Source organism: Zeugodacus cucurbitae, chromosome 6, assembly GCF_028554725.1.
Source record: "Zeugodacus cucurbitae isolate PBARC_wt_2022May chromosome 6, idZeuCucr1.2, whole genome shotgun sequence".
NCBI classification, from domain to species: Eukaryota; Metazoa; Arthropoda; class Insecta; order Diptera; family Tephritidae; genus Zeugodacus; species Zeugodacus cucurbitae.
This window is the reverse complement of record NC_071671.1, coordinates 18,578,260-18,598,971: the sequence shown is the minus strand read 5'-3', so window position 1 is coordinate 18,598,971 and position 20,712 is coordinate 18,578,260. Positions and strand designations below refer to the sequence as shown.

The following is a 20,712-nucleotide window of genomic DNA, read 5'->3' as shown; positions in this document are numbered from 1 at the left end:
GGATGTTTGTATTGGCGGCACTACTACTGGTCATATAACGCGTACACTAACTGTGGTTGATTTCAAATTCCCCCACTTCAAACTGCTGATAGCATTCCTTCAGCTACTTTGCTTACCCAAGATATAAAGTGACGCGTCGCAGCCAACTTCAACCTTCTGCCGGCGTTGTTTGCCAATTGTATTGAGATTTTACGTTGAATGTGCGGAAATTACGTGAAGCGCAGCTAAGTATTGATTTTCTGTCGCCTATGAACTAGCTTGCGACTGACAGCCAAATAAATTTGCACTTTGCCGCATTGAGCGCGAACACACATTCACTTTTATAATTCTTTACATCGAACGATTTGGTAGGAACGTCAAAGCTTGAAGATTTTTGTAAGTTGTTACGCAGCTTAAGGCCGCTCAGTTTGTTTACGTAAGCGATTTAAGTAACTTACATGTGAAAAAGTTCACTTATGTTGTAACTCTTTGGGATCTCCTTTGGAACCCTTTAATTTAACGGTGGTGCAGTCACAACTTTACGAAATCAGCCAGGAAAAATGGAATTTATAAAACGTTTCTTGGTAGTATTCGATTTTTGTCCTTTATTTTCTATTTTAGGTTATAATTATTCAGGAATGAGAATTTAGTGCATAATTAAAGTCGTCTCGCTAACTACTCTCTACTATTTTGGAGTAACCCGGAGCACCGAAGGGTTGTATTCTGTTAGGATGTCAATTCAATGTCGGGGGTTTGACATTGATAGCTAAGAGATGATCGCTGTATACTGTATGAGAGGGGATCTAGATGAGATAGTGTTGAAGTAGAAATAAACAAGAATTAGTTCGATATATGTAGCGTCTGTGGCAGCAAAGACAGTGACATTTTGAGTACTACTTACTTTTCGTTTCATACTCCTACATCCAATACCATCTTTATATATGTATATCTTATAATTTTTAATGTCCATAAAGTTGTCCAAAACAGTTAGAAAATCTTGTCTGATCCAAGAAAAACTATTTATTTAAGCTAACTAATGAGCAGAGTACTTGCTATATTAGACGATTAAAGCCTATATAGCTCCCTAATTACATAAGGGCTACAACTTCAGCGAAATGAACGAAGAGAATAACTCAAAATGAGAAACCTTTCCGATTTGCCACTAGAAAACATTAAAGAAATCACTACATACTCAAGTACTGTTACAATAATTATAAAACCTCAAGATTTCGAATACAAAAATGCCCATGATGATTATAAGTACAGTTCCATAATTCGAACTTCTCCATAACACGAACTATTGAATGAGCCATAGAAGTAAAATTTCATATAAAGTACCTTCCATAACTCGAAGTCTCTCTAACTCTTAATTTTTTGTGGATTAGGGAAATTCAACTGAATTTTCTTACCTACATTATTTGTCTTAGCTTGCCGCCTTACTTTCATGTTCATTTCCTCTATTTTCTTAAAAACACACACACTTCTCCAAAGTTTTCTCAATTTATCGGCACTTGGAGCGACAATCAACCCTCTTCAACTAATTGCAATCGTTTAATGTCGTACCGACAATGCAACGGTTCTGGAAACCATTGTTCAAAACATTGAAGTGACACTCGTTCAAAGGTGGGAGTGTGCCTGCATACGTTTACTTTACAATCATTCACCAGTATCGTATGCTATAGCGGGAACTGAAGTGACGAGCATGTACTAGATACGACATAATAGGGTTATTTGTGGTGTTTAATGACATTATTTCCAATTCATTAGCAAATGAGCGTCGGCTCAGTGTGATGATTTTAGTATTTGTGTCTACAAAGAGAGCCATGAACTGTGCAATTTTGAGAGTTGATAATTGTTTGACATGTGAGCTTGTCAAATGGTTGACAGGTAATATAGCTGTCAACTTGTTTAGCTGTCATTTTATAATATTTATGTAGCTGTAATTAAAGTGTTTAAGAAATAATAGTATTATAAAATAAATTAACTTTTAAAATCTTATAATAACTGTCTAATAAACTTAATCCCACTTTTTCTTTACAGTTACGCAGCTATTGGCAATACCGTTCATATACAATTGTGAAATGTGTGCAGTGATTTATAGTGAATTTATAGTGAAATAGCAAAGTGTTTTCCACACGAAATATTTGTTTGAAAGTGTTTTTAGCACAACACAATTTTCGGTGTAACCTAAATAATCCAGCCTGCGTTTGTGTAATTTATTTCCATTTAATTTTTTTTCCCGCCTTCCAGCTATAAAAGCGTAATAAATGTGCTAGTGTTGAAAATCGAAAATCTAAAATAGATCGACAAACAAGTGTTAGTTTGGTGTTCGCACGCCAAATTCAGTGCGCAATATTGAAACATATTGTGGATTATCATTTGGATACAAAAAAAATTGTAATTACAACAAAACAACAACAACAACAAAGCGTACTAATAACGTACAGCTACAAAAGCATCAACAGCAAAAGCCGTAAAATGTTGCCACCACCGCGTTTAAACGCCATGAAATGGTTAACTCTGCTCGCAGCAATTGCTGCCTTCTGTGAGTATACATTTCATTTCTTTTTATTTTTTTGTTATTATTATTGACGCATGTGTTACTGATGCATCATCAGCCTATTTATGAGGCACGTTTCCTGTCTACAAGCTGTGGAAAATATCGAAATTACGCATAGCTCAAATTTTCCGAATTTCTTCTACATATGTCTTGTGATTTCAGAGTTTTTCTAAGAATTTTTAAACTATTTGTCGGGACATTTGCTGTAACAAAGCAATCAAAAGCTTTTAGTTGTATTTTACACTCCGTCGTTTCTACTTTTGAAATAAATTTTTTGAATTTGTTGGCAAAATATACAGACATATGTGAAGTATTTAAGGAATGAAAAGTATTTTTGCTGACAGACAAAATCAGCCGAATGGTTTACTAGAAAGCTTTCTATTTTGAAATGCTTGCATGTTTTGAAATTCTTATTCCTTGAGCGCTAACCCTATACATACGATGTGTGTTCAAAAAATAACGGGAATATTAAAATCCTCGTTCTTCAGTCTCCCGAAAAATGAAAATCACTTCAAAGTGTTCTTCTTCTCTGATCTCCTATTCTAAATGAGAAATAGTGAATTTTATCCACCGTTGGCAAATCGAGGCATGACTTAGACTATTTTACTGTAGCTTACTTCGATTTAATTTACTTTATATGCAAATCACTTCAAAGTATTCTTCTTCTTTTTCTCTGAACAACTATACCATTTCTAATGACATTTTGTCTATTGTAATTGATTAGACTATTTCACTGCAACTCTCTTCGTTTTTATTTATTTGACATTGAGACATCAATGACATTGAGATATCATAAAGAACATATTGTGTGCAATTTTGAGAGTTTGTCATGTTTGTTTTGTCAAAATATTTTTTTGACATACTGTATATTTTTTAGTATACCGAAAAATTAAAATCGTTTTACAATTTTCTTACTGATCGTCTATTCAAAAAAAAGAAATGGTCCAGTGTTGGTAAGACATGATTATATCATTTCACTGGTTGTATTCGATTTGCCAAAAATTGGAGACTAGCGAATCGAAAAAATCATTCCACATGTTCTAACAGACTTCAGAAATCCATGTCTTGTGTTTACTGTAAATAATATCTTACATTCAAATTTATTTCAAGTCAAAATTAATTTTAAACAAGTAAACAGGCTAAGTTCGGTTGTGACCGAACATTTTATACTCTCGCAATTTATTTATTTAATATTATATAATAGACAATTTGTCCCACATGTTCGTCATATATATGGTATAAGTCCATTGAAAGTTGGAAACCCTAATATTAGGTTAGAAGCACCGAGGTCCTCATGTTCGATATATGGGGCCTTGAAAACCTATGGTCTGATTTCGGCGATTTTTAGAAATGGGCTGCCACACTATAAATCCAGTATTTATGCAAAGTTCTGTTCCGATATCTTCACTAGTCCTTGTGTTATGTATTGTAAAGTAAACGATTTAGGTCGACTTCAAAGTTCTGGTATGTAGGAAGTAGGCGTGGTTGTGAACCGATTTGACCTATTTTCACAACATATCATTGAGATGCAAGGAAAATATTACAAACCAAATTTCATTGATATTGGTCGAGTAGTTTCGGAGATATGGTTTTTGACCCATAAGTGGGCGGAGCCACACCCACTTAAAATTTTGTATAACAATTTGAAAGGGCTCCATCCTGTACCTTCTTTATAATGAAATTTAAGGTTTATGGTGTTTTCCCTTACTGAATTAAAGCATTTTTAGTAGTTTTCATAATAACCTTTGTATGGGAGGTGGGCGTGATTATAATCCGACTTCCTCCATTTTTAGAGCAACTTTATTGAGAGAGTATAAAAATACTTATATTATCATTTGAGCCACTCACAATGGTAAAACTGGTCTAAAATGTGTGAAACAAAACTTGGCAGCATTGAAGATAGCAATTATACCAATTCTATACATATTCTCTTGTATTGTATTGTATTGGATTCAACCTGTTAACTCTCTATTACTTTCACATGCAAATTTTTTTATAAGAGAGTAGCGAGCAGAGAAATTGTGAAGCCGTAAGCGGCCGAGGTAATCTGAAATTCGTCTTACTTTTTGAGTATTATCGACACTCTCTTGATTAGTAAATCATTTTTATGGAAAACATAAAAAATATATATATGTATAAAGAATTTCTTGCTGTTATTGTTATTATACTCATTTTACTTTAACACTAATTTCATGTAGAATTTCTTAGAGAATTTGTAACAATTTCAGCACATAAGCCGCTACAAATTTATGTGCACTAGTTGCAACCACAATACTTTATCAGCCTTACCCACTTATACCAAAACCACAAATCACCGGTTTCATACGCCTTTCTCTCTAGTTATCAAAATAAGCCGGTCGCCTTTCATAAACACATGTTCACATAACACCTACATGCGAATGTTGGGTTACATGCACAAACTTAAGCACATATGTATGTCATTTTAGACGTGCATGTTGCAACATCCGAAATGCAGTTGCCGTCAGCTACTTGGTGTACTCATAAAATCGTTTGAATGACGGATGAATTGGTGGATTTGTCGCTGTCGTTTTGTTTTACAAGCGATTATCTCAACAACCTCAACCGACGTCACACAAATTTGGGCTCTGTCTGTGCCCTATACACACACACATGGCACTCTGCGCCCTTTTGCATAATACCCCCTCCCACATGTACCTTCGTGACTTTGCGCTTTTAGTGGCGCGCCATTTGTGTGATAGCCTCAATTGTGTTACAAATCTTTCAACTTGCAGCAGCAGGCAGTGAATGCATTGTGGGCTTTTACTTTTTGCTCTCTGAATGTCATATAAGAGCCATATAAGTTGTAAGTCATATCTAAGTTGAGACCCCAGTTTGTTAAATGCACTCATGTGTTGTAGATAGCATCAAAGTATGTATGTAAATATGTAAATATATATATATATTATAAATACAGATGTACATATCTGGTTAGTTGCACCAAATGTCGTTTTAATCTGTGAAAACTTGAGAGAATACTTTCGGTTGGCAAGTGTTGCTTTGCTTAAATTCAAGAAAATATTTATCAAGTGCCACAAGCAAACGAGTGCATTGGGCGTCACTTCATGCCTACATCTTTACATACATATCTACGTATTTGTTTTATAAATAGAGCATTTGATATGGTTGTGGAAATAAATGTTGCTGGAGTTTTTAAATATGTTTACAACAAACAAGACGGCGATCTATTTTCAACGTTTTATATTTTTAGACGCATGGCGACATTACAATTTATATACAAATGAAGTCGCATTTCAGCGAAGTTGTAAGAGAAGGGGCTGGTTGAGAGCTTTCTTTTTTTAGTGATTGTTCTGAGAAAGAGATGTTTTAAAATGTTTAAGGCAATAATGAATATAATAAAAACCGGTATTCTTGTCAATTTTTGGAAAGTTTCCTTAACGTCGGTAAATTTTAGAGTATTCGGTACAATAAGTTCAGTTTCTATTTTGGAAACATAGTGGAAGTCAGGTTACTTGAATAAATACATATGCTCTATTAATTTCCTAGCAACAATGTTCCATTACCCTTAAAACCAGAAACAAGAGAACACAATAAAAAACATTGTCCAAAGTAAGGGAAATAAAGGCGTAATCATTTGGACGATGAGTGAAATTTTGCGCCAATTGGAAATACCGTGAAACTAGTTCGCTCTCCACTTGATCTTTCCAACGGAGTGAGGGGGCCTTCCTCTTCCTTTGCTTCCACCGGCGAGTACCGTATCGAACCATTTCAAAGCTGGAATGCTTTCGTCCAATCGGAAAATATGGCCAAGCCAACGTAGCCGCTGTCTTTTTATTCGCTGGTCTATGCCAATATCGCCGTATAACTCGTACAGCTCATAGTTCAATCGTCTGCACTATTTGCCATTCCCAATGTTTAAAGGACGATGCCATTCATCAATTTGATGAAATTCCCAGACCTTAATCATATTTTCTTGTTCTCTGAAGTTATCCGAAGTATTATTATTTTACTGTATAGTATTTTTAGGAAACTTTTGGGTATATTATGAAGATCTCAAGCAAGACTAAGCATTAAAAGCGGTTTGTTATAAAATTTAGAAGTACATGTCATTTCGATCAGTAGGTTCTTTCAAGATCCGTCCTTCATAGTCAATTCAATAGTTAAAGAAGAATCAGTTTTTCGGATTTAGGATAGGTTAGGTTAGGTTCTTAGGCAGATATCTGCATATGTAGGAAGAACGCACTTGGACAGTTATAACCACTGTACTTATACTCCTAATGTATCAGAAAGACACTCACGATACGACAAAGGTGCTGAAATCTGTTACAAATGTCTTGTTTCGGCTAATGTCAATTCTAGCCAATTCGCTAAGTTCGCGGAAGGTGTGCCTACGAAAGTGTTTCAACCTCAGTCTGGCAATTGCTGGATATTAGAGGAGGAAATGTTTAGATGATTTCTTTATATTTATATTTATTAATTTAACTGATAATAATATGACAGGAAGTATGATCCCATCAACATGCACAAGTTTTAATAAAAGCGGAGCTCCTTTGCAGACAAACTTTGGACAAGTTTCTGAAATGAAAGAAGTTATCATAATATGAATTATTCATTCGGCGGCATTCTAAAACTAATGAGATCATCTATTTGTCAATTACAAGAATCATTATTTCAAATACTTCAATAATTTTTATGACTCATAACTAACTTCCTTAGCATTAATCATTACTGATAAATATTTTTTAATATTTTTCAATTATATTATGTAAATAATATAGGGTAATTTACAAACTGTTGTATTTGTGATAAAAAATTACAATTTGCAACAGCGTTGAAATAGCATAGTGCTTTGACTACCACTCAGTGAGTTATGGGTTCACATCCAGACCGAGGCGAAATTTGAAGTTATAGAAATATTTTCTACTAGCGATTGTGGTAAGCCTTAGAGCATATTTCTGACTATTTTCACAAAATCAGTAATCAGTCTTTTCATATAACCCATCACAAATGTATGGAGAAGCTCGGCCACTATGTACCTTATTTACATAGCAATATAAGTATATACATTTTTTAAGTAGTATCAGCACAACAATGCTGTTTATTGTTCTACCAAAGTTAACAAAAACTACATAGGGACGAAAAAAATCAAGTAGATAAGCATAACATACTTCATGCTACCAGTATTCTAAAAAAACTTTAACACCGCGCACCAAAAACTTTTCTACCATTCCCACGGTGGTATTTGAGCAGCGCTTATTTTAAGTATTTCAACGTAATAAAACGAATTTAAAGTGACTGGGCGGCACCACATGAAGTAGCGAAAGTGCGCGCGTATATACCAACACTTGTACTTTGGTGATAATGACATTCTTGAGTTATTACTCCAGTATGCCTATACATATGCCACGTCAAGAAACGCCAAAGAAGTGAACATCATGCATTAAAACAACAAAAATCGGAAATAATAAATTGCAGGAGTTCGCTCAGCGTTTTTAGCACCCTTTTTAGCGAATTTAATGTGGAATTCCATGAAAACTTAGGTTTGACTATATTTTTTAGATTTTTTTATTTGAGGATTTATGTAGATAATTAAGAAAATCTTTTATTTTAGTTCATATAAAAAATTACTCATTTGCTTAAGTAGTTTTTGAAAGGTGTTGATGTTTCGTGAGACTGTAGAATTATTCCATACTTTTATGAAACTAAGTATCAACATACAAATGAATTTCCAAAAAATATAAAAAATTAAAAAAAAGAAATACAGTTGAACTTCCCTAACTGAAATCACCATAATCCATAAAAAAAAACTTTGAGTTAGGGAGACATTGAGTTATGGAAGGTAATTTGTATGAAATTTGACTTATATTCGGTTTATGGAGAACTTCGGGTTATGGAAGTTCAACTGTAGTAGCAAAATATAAGATTTCGTGGAATTGAACTCGGCAAGAGAATCCTCCAGAAATCTAAAGTTCCAAGATTAAACGAAATATATTATCAAATAATCTGAGATCAAATCTACTGTGACTTTAAAATAATAAAGTACTTTTTCATATTTTTATTGATTTACTTGCCCTGCTTTTGGTGGCACAAACAGCTTCAAAAATTAATAATAATGATATGAACATTATTGGCACTCCAAAAAGTTCTACAGTTACTGTCATAAGAACCATTTTTCTATAAAGAACAAGTTTCCACAAAGCTTCTCATATATAGATACTCAACTTTATATTCAAACATTTGACAAAAAGACTATATAGCAGGTGTACATTCTTCAATTAGTTTCGCATACAAATTATGCCGACAAGTTTTAACCAAATAAAGATGGTCTACAATAGACGCTACATTTGGTGAAACCTTTTATTTGCCAGAGATATAAATCTTGCTTACAAAACCACAGACTTCCGCCGCGAAAAGCTTTTTGGGACTAGTTTGAAATGGACAATCCTTATAGAGTGTGAATTTGTAAATCAATGACCTTGTTCGAATTGGAGTGTACGCTAACCATATAGAAATAATATAGAATAAACAACTGAGTGGCAACACTATCTTTATGAAGGTTTCACGTTGTCATATTTTTATTGAAAAACATTTGAATTTGAAATGCATTCGCAGTTTAGTGCACTTTAAATATTTCAATCTAACTTGTAATAAACTCCGGTGCGTGTTGTGGGTTGCATTACATGCTCGTAGGTAGATTTTTATTACAGAGTATGCCGCCGCTAGTAAGCTACAAACAACTGTTAAATGTTTTGTCTAAAACTGTAGGCCGTTAAATTAAAATAAAATTGTGTATATATTATTTAATTTCTTCATTTATGTATTATGTCCACGCATTCTTAATTTTTCCACGCTTGTTTTCCAACTCACGCTTGGAATTTTAATTTATGCCACAACCTCTCAATATGGAAGGCAGTACGCCTAAAATGGCTAGCTGCAACTTTAGAATTATTTATTTTTAATTGACGAGTAGTTTAAAAATATTCAAAAGCTTGTTAAAAGCCACGCGCACGATGGGAAAACTTTATGAATAATCAACGATAAAACAATAAAACAAAAAACATTTCAATAACTTTTATAATTCAATCAAATGTAATTGAATTTGATAAATACGCAACAACTTTACAAAACATTAGGGTGGGCTTTTTCGGAAGATGTTTCTTTAATGTTAGGTTAGGTTAGTCTGGTAAACTATTAAACCACATACAAACCAATTTTGGTCCTTTCTTTAATGTGACTAGTTAGTTAACTACTTTTTGTTTGCAGAACTAGTAGAGCTTAATATTAGTTGTCTTCTATTCGCCAATTCTCTGCTCGTTATATCGGAAAAAATGCTTTGTTGTTGAGCTGAATGCGTTATAAGAGAGTATGACTAATACCTCATTAAAGTGGTATAATAGCTATTCTCAGTGCTGCCAAGTTTTGCTTTACACATTTTAGACCACTTTCACCATTTCGAATGGCTCAAAGCACAATTCAAAATTGAAATACAGTTTTTATTAATTCTAACTTGAAATAAATGACAATTGTTTAGAGAGAATGTAAGGTATAGACACTACTCGGAACTAAAGTGATTACCAAAATATTTTATTACGTGGATTAAAGGATTTCTTTATCCAAGAAGGTAATATAATGTTTGTTTGAGCAACTGGTATAGTTTCTTCGATTCGCCACTCTCTAACGCTTAGAGACTAAACTAAAAAATTTAGAAAAATATAATTTTTAATTAATACATTGATGAAGCTAAGACAACCTCAGAACGAACACTTGAAAATTATATTTTTAAATATAAAAAAAATATAGAAACACATCTCATCCAAAAAATGTGTAACCACCCTAATACACATTAATACCCTTTGAAATCGAAAAAAAAAACATAATACGAAGTTCAAAATTCTGCAACCGCCGACGCTGTTACCGATACCGCCAGCGCTCCATTATTTATTAGTCACAGTAGCCATTGCTGTTTGCAAGTACCATCGCTAACACTCAGCGAACAATTTCGCATACACATAACATATTTATGTTTGCGCTCGGTAGCGCACTCGTATCGTATCAAGTTGTTTTGTACTGGGTCATCATTCAATTGAAATTGATTAAAAGCTTCGCTTTTTCGCAGCAATTTGTTGTTGTATATCGTTCTTCTTTTTATTACTTCATCTTTATTTGATGTATGCAAGTGTTTTAATTTTATTTTTCATTTTTATTTATTTATGCGCGCTTTTTTTGCGCTTTACTCAGTTGATTTATGTTTCCAGGCTATTTATTTTTCGCTACTGTTTGCGCACTTGTTTTCGCTCAGCTCACTATTGTTGGTTTGTTGGTGGCTGCCTATGATAGTTCAAGAGGATGTTGATCTTTTGTGCGATCATTGTCAATTAGAATGAGTTGCGTATTTTTTTTGCTCTTCTTTAAATTAAGATATATTTTTCTAGTGTAGCTTACACTTATTAGCTGGTTCTATTTCATGCTTGAATTTTATTTCATTTTTTATTTTTTTTTTTTGCAAATTCGGTTACAATTTGAATTGAGAGTGTCGGTGGGTAGTTATCGACTTTTGTGAGTCGATGAAAAGCGTAAACACTCTTCTCAAGTGTTGTATATATTGCATATTCATTTTTGACAGTGATTTGCTTTGCCATGAAGCTATTTACAATTGTAAAACTGGTCTAAAATGTTTAAAACAAAACTTGGCAGCTTTGAAGATAGCGATTATGTCACTTTAATGAGGTGTCAGCATGCTCTCTTAAATCGAATTCAATTCGATAACTTTATTGTTGCTTTTACATGTAAAGAGATCAGCGAGCGAAGCTAGCGAGAGCAGAAAAAGGTCAAAGTCTGTAAGTGTTAGATAAAAATCTCGCTCTTACCAACTCTCTTAGACTCTAATATGAAATTAAATTTAGAAAATTATGAAACTAATTTACAGTTAAACTCTACTAATTTAACTTCAGATATACACTTTAGAATCTGAAGTTAAATTAGAAGAGTTTATTATAAATTAGTTTCATAATTTTCTAAATTTAATTTTTCAATTATCGAGTGTTATAAACATTTAAATAACATATAATTTACTCAAATTAAAATTTGATGTCTTCACACAACCAAATAAGTTTTCATGCACTGCACGATACATAAAAATATTTACATTCATACATATGTTTTATTCATAATGGCATAGCGTTTCTCCGCCAAGAGCGTGTGAAAACGAACAAAGTTCATTCAACAGCAGACAAATTAAGTGCTCGCTGCGACTACAAGTACCAAGAAAGGCGGAAGGCAAGAAATTTTCCCCCTCAATAATAAAGTAAACAAAGCAAAATGCGCTGCAGTCGCGTTGGAGTCACGAAATGGTTGATTTCAATGTCAGTGCAACAATTTAACAGACACTCTAAGATAGGCTACTTTTGAGAAGAGGTGGAGAACAAATTTTGAAGTTTGGTGTTTTACAAAAGTATGTATCACTAAGGAACAAATTTTTGAGAAGGGATGGTAAAATATTTTAATAATCGATATATGCAACAAATGATTATTCGTAAATAAGATGAACTATCTTTGGTTCATTGTGTAAAACAAAACTTAGCAGCATTGAAGATAGCGATTATACCATTTTAATGTGCTATTAGTCATACTCTCTTATATCGTATTCAACTCGGTAACTTTGTTGTTGCTTGTCCATGTAAATTTTTTGACAAGAGAGCATCGCACAAAGATAGCAAGCAGAGAAATGGCGAATCGAAGACAGCATAGTTATCCGAAAAATTCTTATTCATAATCGGAAAAAGTCGATTGTAAAATTGGTTGTCTTTTTTGATGTATTTTGAAAAACGTCTCAAAACCTTCGATTATTGTGAAAGCCGGCTTTGTTTTTACCGTAAGTAAGTTTTAATAGTTATAATTCGATAATATAATATATAATCGATTATTGTTTTTAAAGTTGAAACAACAATATAAATAAATCGATTTCTTCGCTATAAGTTGCAAAATAAATATTTATAAGTAGAAAAAAAAATATAATTTTCTATTGTTTTTGAACAAATCGAAAGTCTACCAAATATTATAAGAATCTTCTCCCAGCTCCAAATTTATTAAACGTTTTGAGAAAATTATAATAAATGATTTTATGGTAATATTCTCTATTTTTTAAACCGAAGACCACTTATTCTGTCACATTAGTTTTTAGCATTTTTAGATATTTATGGTTATTACATTATAAGCAACCCCGCGTGCCACCCTATTTGACTCACATTTGCCTTTGGAGACTTGCTTTGTCACGCTGCTCACTGCAGCGCTGTCACTTTGCATTTTATACCCGCTATTGTTGTTGTCGTTTGCTGGGGTTTGCATTATTTTCATTAAATCGCATTTAACACAAATGCACGCTACCAAAAGCTGGTGAGCAGCGGCTGCTGAGCGCAACAACAGCTGTTGCATGAATTCGTCATCAATTCGTGTCTCAGACGACAGCGTTTGCTGCCACCACCACTGCTGGTGTTGCGATCCAGCCAACTGTCTGTATGTCAGCGCATCCGTTTCAAGTAGACGCCATTCAAGCATGCTGTACGAGTATATCTATATTCCTTTGTAGACAGCCACGAAAAAGTATTAATAATTTATAGCGATTCACAAGTATATATATCTACAAACACTAAGTGAGCGTCGCGTTTCTTCTTTTCTATTGCGACACTAATGTCCTCTATCCAGTGGGAGTTTATATTGCTAGAGACTCCTCCAGCTGATTTTCTTGTGCTGTGTTAGACTTTGTGTGCGCGCCTTGCGTGATTTTTGCTGACACTTTCAACTTTTCACACCCAATCTTTGAACCGTGACGTCGCCGATTTTTTATCTTTTCTATCTTTTATGCGTTCTTTTTTTCTTCCACTCTATTTAAATGTGAACCGTTTACTTTATAGTTTCTACAAACATTGGGGTGTTGTGTGGTTTTCCATTTTAAACACTTTGGTTAGCCGCAGCGCGCCGCCGAAAATACACAAACCGCCGGGAAAGTGATGTCTGCTGAACATATGTACATACATATGAGTATGTCTGTCTGCACTTTAGTTATTTCCTACAATTTGGTAATTTTCTGCTGCCAGTTGATTTTCTCATTTGCCATTGGCGCACATCAATCACTTGCATTTGTTGCCGCCGGCAGCAAAACGGAAATTATTTTCGAACGCTAGTCCCATCCTACGACTAAGTGCTCTCAATTTCTATAAAAATACTGTACTAATTTATAAATGGAAATATAAACAGGAAATTGTGTGAGGTTAGTTACCTTTGAGAAATAATTTTGTGGATTTTTTTACTGCGGTTACACGCAATCGAAGCTTTATTTCAGTTTCTACTCTAAAATAATTATGTTCTCTATTTCATGTCTTTATACCTTTCTATTTTTCGTGTGTTTTGTGTGTAATAAATATGTATATGATACGTTAATTTGAAAAATCAACAACTCTGAATTCCCCTCCCTAAATTATTGTGCCCTTCATTTCATGCCGTTAATTCGTTGAAAATGCATTTTCCATTTTCCTTTTTAATCACATGTTTCTAAAAGACATTCTTGTGGTTTTGCTGGGTATTTAACTAGAATTCTTTTTCCTCCATCATCCAAGATATGTGATTCATTTAGTTTTTTCTCATGACTTATCACACTGGAATGTTAGATTAAATAGTAGAAAATCAAATAAAACTGCAGTTAGAGAGAAAAACACACACACATCAAAAATTATCTTATTTATGCTTTACCTACATAATTCATAACTCACTAAACCAACATGTAAACAACTTTGCCTGTCTTCGATTCGTCAATCGTTGGAGAGTAGCGAATCGAACCAATTATACCAGATGCCACAAAAAACTTTGTTAACTCCTTAGTTGCGAGCAGCTTCCATCACTTCATCATCTTTGAACAATTATAATTTATTTCAAATTAAAATTAATGAAAAAATTGATCTGCAATTAAATTTTGGTCAGTAATTTCTCTTTATCATTAACAATGGTAAAACTGGTCTGATTATGCCACTTTAATGAGGAATCCACATAGTCTCTTTTATAACGAATTCAACTCGATAACTTTGTTGTTGCTTTGGCAAGAGGCAGCATGAATCAAAGGCGGCTAAAGGGTGATCCATTTCGAGGTTCCCTACATAATAAATATATATAAAGGGTGATTTTTTAAGAGCTTGATAACTTTTTAAAAAAAAAACGCATAAAATTTGCAAAATCTCATCGGTTCTTTATTTGAAACGTTAGATTGGTTCATGGCATTTACTTTTTGAAGATAATTTCATTTAAATGTTGACCGCGGCTGCGTCTTAGGTGGTCCATTCGGAAAGTCCAATTTTGGGCAACTTTTTCGAGCATTTCGGCCGGAATAGCCCGAATTTCTTCGGAAATGTTGTCTTCCAAAGCTGGAATAGTTGCTGGCTTATTTCTGTAGACTTTAGACTTGACGTAGCCCCACAAAAAATAGTCTAAAGGCGTTAAATCGCATGATCTTGGTGGCCAACTTACGGGTCCATTTCTTGAGATGAATTGTTCTCCGAAGTTTTCCCTCAAAATGGCCATAGAATCGCGAGCTGTGTGGCATGTAGCGCCATCTTGTTGAAACCACATGTCAACCAAGTTCAGTTCTTCCATTTTTGGCAACAAAAAGTTTGTTAGCATCGAACGATAGCGATCGCCATTCACCGTAACGTTGCGTCCAACAGCATCTTTGAAAAAATACGGTCCAATGATTCCACCAGCGTACAAACCACACCAAACAGTGCATTTTTCGGGATGCATGGGCAGTTCTTGAACGGCTTCTGGTTGCTCTTCACCCCAAATGCGGCAATTTTGCTTATTTACGTAGCCATTAAACCAGAAATGAGCCTCATCGCTGAACAAAATTTGTCGATAAACACATTTCGAACCGAACACTGATTTTGGTAATAAAATTCAATGATTTGCAAGCGTTGCTCGTTAGTAAGTCTATTCATGATGAAATGTCAAAGCATACTGAGCATCTTTCTCTTTGACACCATGTCTGAAATCCCACGTGATCTGTCAAATACTAATGCATGAAAATCCTAACCTCAAAAAAATCACCCGTTATAAAAAAATGAAAATTTAAATTTATTGGAGAATGGAGAATGTTTATTATCATTCGAATGTATAATGAATGGCATTTGTTTTTTAAAGATTATCTCTTTCAAATCTTGGCCGCGGCTATATCTCAGATGATCTACCCTTGTAGTCCAATGACTCGTTCGAACATTTCGACTGGGAACTGGTAAATGACTCACGTGTCAAAGCTCCAAGGCCTTAATCAAAGCGGGAATGTCCGCATAGACTTTAGATTTTACAACTCCCTACAGGAAAAAGTCTAAAGGTGTGATATCACACGATCTTGATGGCCAATCGACCGGCCCAAAACGTTAAATTATCTGCTCACCGAAGTGTTCTCTCAATAAATTCAGTGATTGATGCGATGTGTGGGAAGTGGCGCCGACTTGTTAAAACCAAATGTCGCCGAGATCACGATATACAATTTCAGGCATCAAATATGACTCTAGGTTAACATATTAAACGAACGATATAATTGAGCTCACAATTGATTCTAAAAAGTAATTCGAGATATAAAGTTGTCTTTTATATTTATCAGCTCGAATATTCACTTAAATTCTGGAACAATTTGATAAGTCTATTTTCAAGGCATAGATTTGGACTTATTAGTATAAAACTTTCAAAGAAAAAATTGATCCAATCTGCAATTTTTTCTGGTGGTTACTAACGAGTTTTTAAAGCTACTCCAACAGCCTGTAGATATTTTATGTTAAGTTAACTTCGCAGAATCAACCAACCAACTTTAATTTAAATTAACGAATTTTATTTTTAAACTTTTTTAGTTACGATTTACATATTCAGGTCACATACACCGAAAACGCCTATCGAATTTTAAGAATCTCAAAAGTTTTATTAATTAAAATTTACGCGTCTTCTTACGGTTGTAGGTGCCCCTTGTATCCAATGACATAATTTTTGAATAATTTTTATTTACATGACACATAGGGTTATCGCAATTACAACAAAATTTTGATCTTAATTTGTACGCAGCAGAAACGCGAAGAACAATGCGGAAAACGCATAATTTGTTTTATGTTTTACGCGCCACAATTGCTGTGCATGTGTGCACCTTTTGCGGCATAACAATCAGCCGCATGCCCACGTATGAGTCACGTTTTAAATAAATTTAAATTCCTGCAAGTACCTGCCGGTAGACAAGCATTTAATGAACACAAGCAAGTCATTGACGACAGCGCAACAACAATAAAATGTTAATAGAAGGCGCGACATACTACTTGCCGTCGTCAACTTTTGCTTTATCGCTTACTGCGAGATTTTTTGAACGCTTTCACCATTACTTAGAATAAAAGAGTAAAATGTAAATATCCAAATCATATCTGCGCGTCATAATCTATGCCGCGGATCACATGTGATACATATTAAGTCGTTGATGTGATAACAATGAGTGGAGGTTTATATGTGAAGACTTTTGTTGTCGCAACTGGTAGTTTTTGGATGAGGGATGCGACGAGGAAGATGAAGGAAAATTCATGGCTTTCGTTTACAGAAAACTACCCAACTTGAGTTGCTGGTCTGAAAGGAAAGTGTTGAACGAAGTTGCTGATGATGAGCAACAAAAGTCTCTGCGTATGAACTCAAACTAACAAAACGCAATTCGTTAGATCGCACGCAAATGTAATTAGCATTCATTCAATATTCCAAGCTCAAATGCTAAACTGAAAACGAAAACAATAGCGTTCACACACATAAATGTTATAGTTAAATTTGCGATATGTAAAACAGCTGTCAGATCGTTAATTAAAAATGCCAAATGCGTGTGGTGTGCTCTTTATATTGTAAAAAAACTTCTTTAATTTTTTATTTTTTGAGTTCATCTCACCTACTACACTAATTGTTTGACAATCTATGCGACAGTACATACTGACACCCTCAGGCGTGGAGGCGCTCACCGAGTGTTGACATTGCTTGAAATGTGTCTCTCTCTCACACAGCAGCTTCACCTACTTTCAGCGCTTGACATCTTGAATAACCATCAGCGAAAAATTGGACACAGTCACAACCCAAAACAGTTGTAAATGATATGACATACACACCACACATAACACGTGCTGTCATTGTCAGTTGTGGTGATCTGATGGGTGGATTCATATTCCCTTGAATTCATGCAACTTTAACGTTCATTCAAAGTAGTGCAATCTTTTTTATATCGTACAACATTTTGTGTATGTTACTGACACTGTGTTGTACAACATCAAAGCAATGACAATAATTTTTGTACACCTCGTAAGTGTGAATGGTGTGTATGAATTGCCAGAGTTTTTACCACGAAATGTGGCTTTCTTCAATATTTTGTGTACACACAAACATTTTATTCCGATTTTAGTCATGTAAATTTTTTGTTGTTTTGATTTTACAACAAAATATGACATTTTAACGAAATGCATTCGCTGCTGCTGTTAACTGTGTGGGTGTCATGTTGACATGTGTGTTTGTTAGTTGTACTCTAATTGTCAGGTGTAGTGTGTCGTGTTGTTATGATTTGACATTGCGCTTTGTCTGTTTTAGTTTTATCATGTAACGGTGTTGTTTGTCAAAGTTGTTTGTATGTATATTTTAATTGCTTTTTAAGGGGTTACGTCTAGTTAGGTGCTAGTAATGAGGGTTTTCAAACATTTTTCCTGAGAAACTGAGAAATGCTCTGACGCGTCATTACAATTATGCGCGAAACTTCAAAAATAACTAACGGATTGACTCGAAATTTTCAGAGTGTTTAGTTGAATACATGTACATTACATTAAAAAAACGATACATGATAAACGATACATGTACATTACATTAAAAAAACGATTGTGTTTGAAAATTCTTACTAATTGTAACCCCTTCATTTCTCATATAGCTTAGTTCAGTAAAAAAATATAAATATAAAAAAATGTTATTTTGTTCAGATTTTTAGTAAAAAGTTCAGAAAACCCCTTTTTTCTGGAGAAAACATAGCTGGCTTCCTGTTTATTATTTCATCTTCTCATTCCTCATCACCTCTGAAGTAGAATTTTCCAAATTTTCGAACTCAAAATCTTCAGAAATACCTCCGTAAAATAAACAAAATAAGTGACGATTCTAAATCAAACATTCCTGAATAAACCACAATAATATATACTGCCTCAAAATCAAGTACTGTAATACACTCCTTAAACATCCTCGAATACTTATTACAAATTCGTGCGTTCGCCCCTTAATATGTATACCGAAATGTGGCAACAGCGCACAATTTTTCCGTACAAATTCATTCACACTCACTTTACACACACTACCCTCCTCATAAAATTTTCCAACATTTTCCACACACATAAATACATAAGTGTACTCATTTGAACTGCCTGCCAACCCTATGGGTGGGTGGCCATATCCATTACACACAAACGTTTTTGTATGCGTCTCTTATTGAGTTTCTGCTCTCGGCTTCAAATCTTACGCCACGCTTGCTGCCACTACAGGCACACTCATTGCTGTTGTTCTTGTTGTTACACACTTTTTTCCGTTTTAAGTTTTTTCTTGGTTACTTTATTCTAGTTACACTTTTCACCCTAAATAAATTCACAATACTCGGTGTGCAGCAGCAAACAAGTTGAGTTGTATGTTATAGTTGTATGAGTATACAACTGCCGCTCTTGTTGTGGTTGCTCCATGCGACGCAGCCTGTTGTAGGTGTTATCTTTGCTGACGAAAATGTATTTGTGCAACACGGTTGCTTAGCTAGCAGCTTCTCTTTCACATCTCTCACTCGACATACCTGCCGGTAGTTCCAGCTCGTTTACTTTTTCAACGGCAAATACGCGTTCGGGGTGGCAAAAATGTTGGTGGAAGTTGAAAAAATTTGTTGGTGTATTTAACTAGCAGTGAGAAATGGGCATAAGTGGTGCTTTTAGAAAATTTAGTTGGCTGCGCTAAATTCATATGATGTTATCAAAGTCAGTAGGCATGTCCAGGGTATACGTATACAGATGCTCTCGCATTAAAGCCTGTATAGTTCATGTTTTCAATGCGTTTACGGCAGTTATAAAGTGTAACGTTTTCTCACAACAGTTTTTCCAACACGGAAATTTGCACCTTTTCACTGTGAAACCCTTCACAACTAAGGGGTTTTAACCAACACTTGTAAGTATCATGTAATAGTATATATTAAATTATGACCCTTTAATAACTTTAACTGATTTTATGAAGTTTTTAACGAAGGTTGCTAAGAATTCGAGCACAAATTTCACTACACTACAATTAAATTATTATTATTTTTTTTAATATTATAACCTAAATAAAAATAAATATTTCTTATAAAGGACATTCATACAATTCTACATAATTAAAAACACAATTATTTGCACTGACACACTTTTTGTATTGTTTGATGAAGTACTTTTCACAACCTGATGTGCTATGTTGCCACTTTTCTCTTACGGATTTGTTTTGCCGGCGCGCTCTTCCTTTTCATGTCCAACGTTGTCCCAATTATTCGTTGAATAGCATCCATTAAAGATTTGCTTTGTTGTGGTTTATGCAGTTGTTGTAGGTAAATTTGCTTTTTGGTTTTTCGAAGTTTTGTTGACAAATAAATTAACAGTACATACCATAGGTACTTGTATATATAATATATAAGTAACTAAGTAAGTAACTGAATTGTAATATTTGTGACCATAGTGGGTGTGGATCTAGTAAGTTCAATGTTCACTTATAAGTATATATTTCTGGGTTTGAAGAAATATTTTCACAAATATTTTTGGAAATAAATGATTTTTTATATTTACATGTATTGAGTTGATGATTAATTCTTTCACTCACTACACTTTTTTGACTCATCTTTCATCTTCCACCTCCCGAAATCCTAAAATTGGGGTGTGTTCAATGTAATGCTTTAGACTTTGGTGAGTGAGTCAGAAGAAATTTTTGTTGAATTTGGTTAGAAAGTAAATGCATCAAACGACATGAAATCAAAATGGCAAACCATTTTTAATAAATAACCTGGTAAATAAAATAAATTAAAGGTAATCATCTAACGGATGAAAATATTTATAATTTTCAGAAATATTTATGTAGAAAATACCAAGGAAAAAATTTATTTAATTTGAAATAAA

General features: G+C 34.0%; 2 protein-coding genes across 51 annotated transcripts in view; one reads left to right on the top strand and one right to left on the bottom strand.

The window, feature by feature from the left end:
* LOC114804952 (uncharacterized) overlaps window positions 1-20,712 on the bottom strand; it is a 339,668-nt gene that overhangs the window by 16,470 nt on the left and 302,486 nt on the right. The window lies entirely within an intron of this gene.
* LOC105216804 (cell adhesion molecule Dscam2) overlaps window positions 1-20,712 on the top strand; it is a 147,580-nt gene that overhangs the window by 13,016 nt on the left and 113,852 nt on the right. For 49 of the 50 annotated variants that reach the window (XM_054233341.1, XM_054233342.1, XM_054233334.1 and 46 more), the window contains exon 2: window positions 2,020-2,524. In XM_054233341.1, coding sequence (XP_054089316.1) covers window positions 2,458-2,524 — 67 coding nt within the window. In that variant the 5' untranslated portion in view covers window positions 2,020-2,457. The remainder of the gene's footprint in view (window positions 1-2,019; window positions 2,525-20,712) is intronic. The other variant, XM_054233333.1, reaches the window with a different exon arrangement.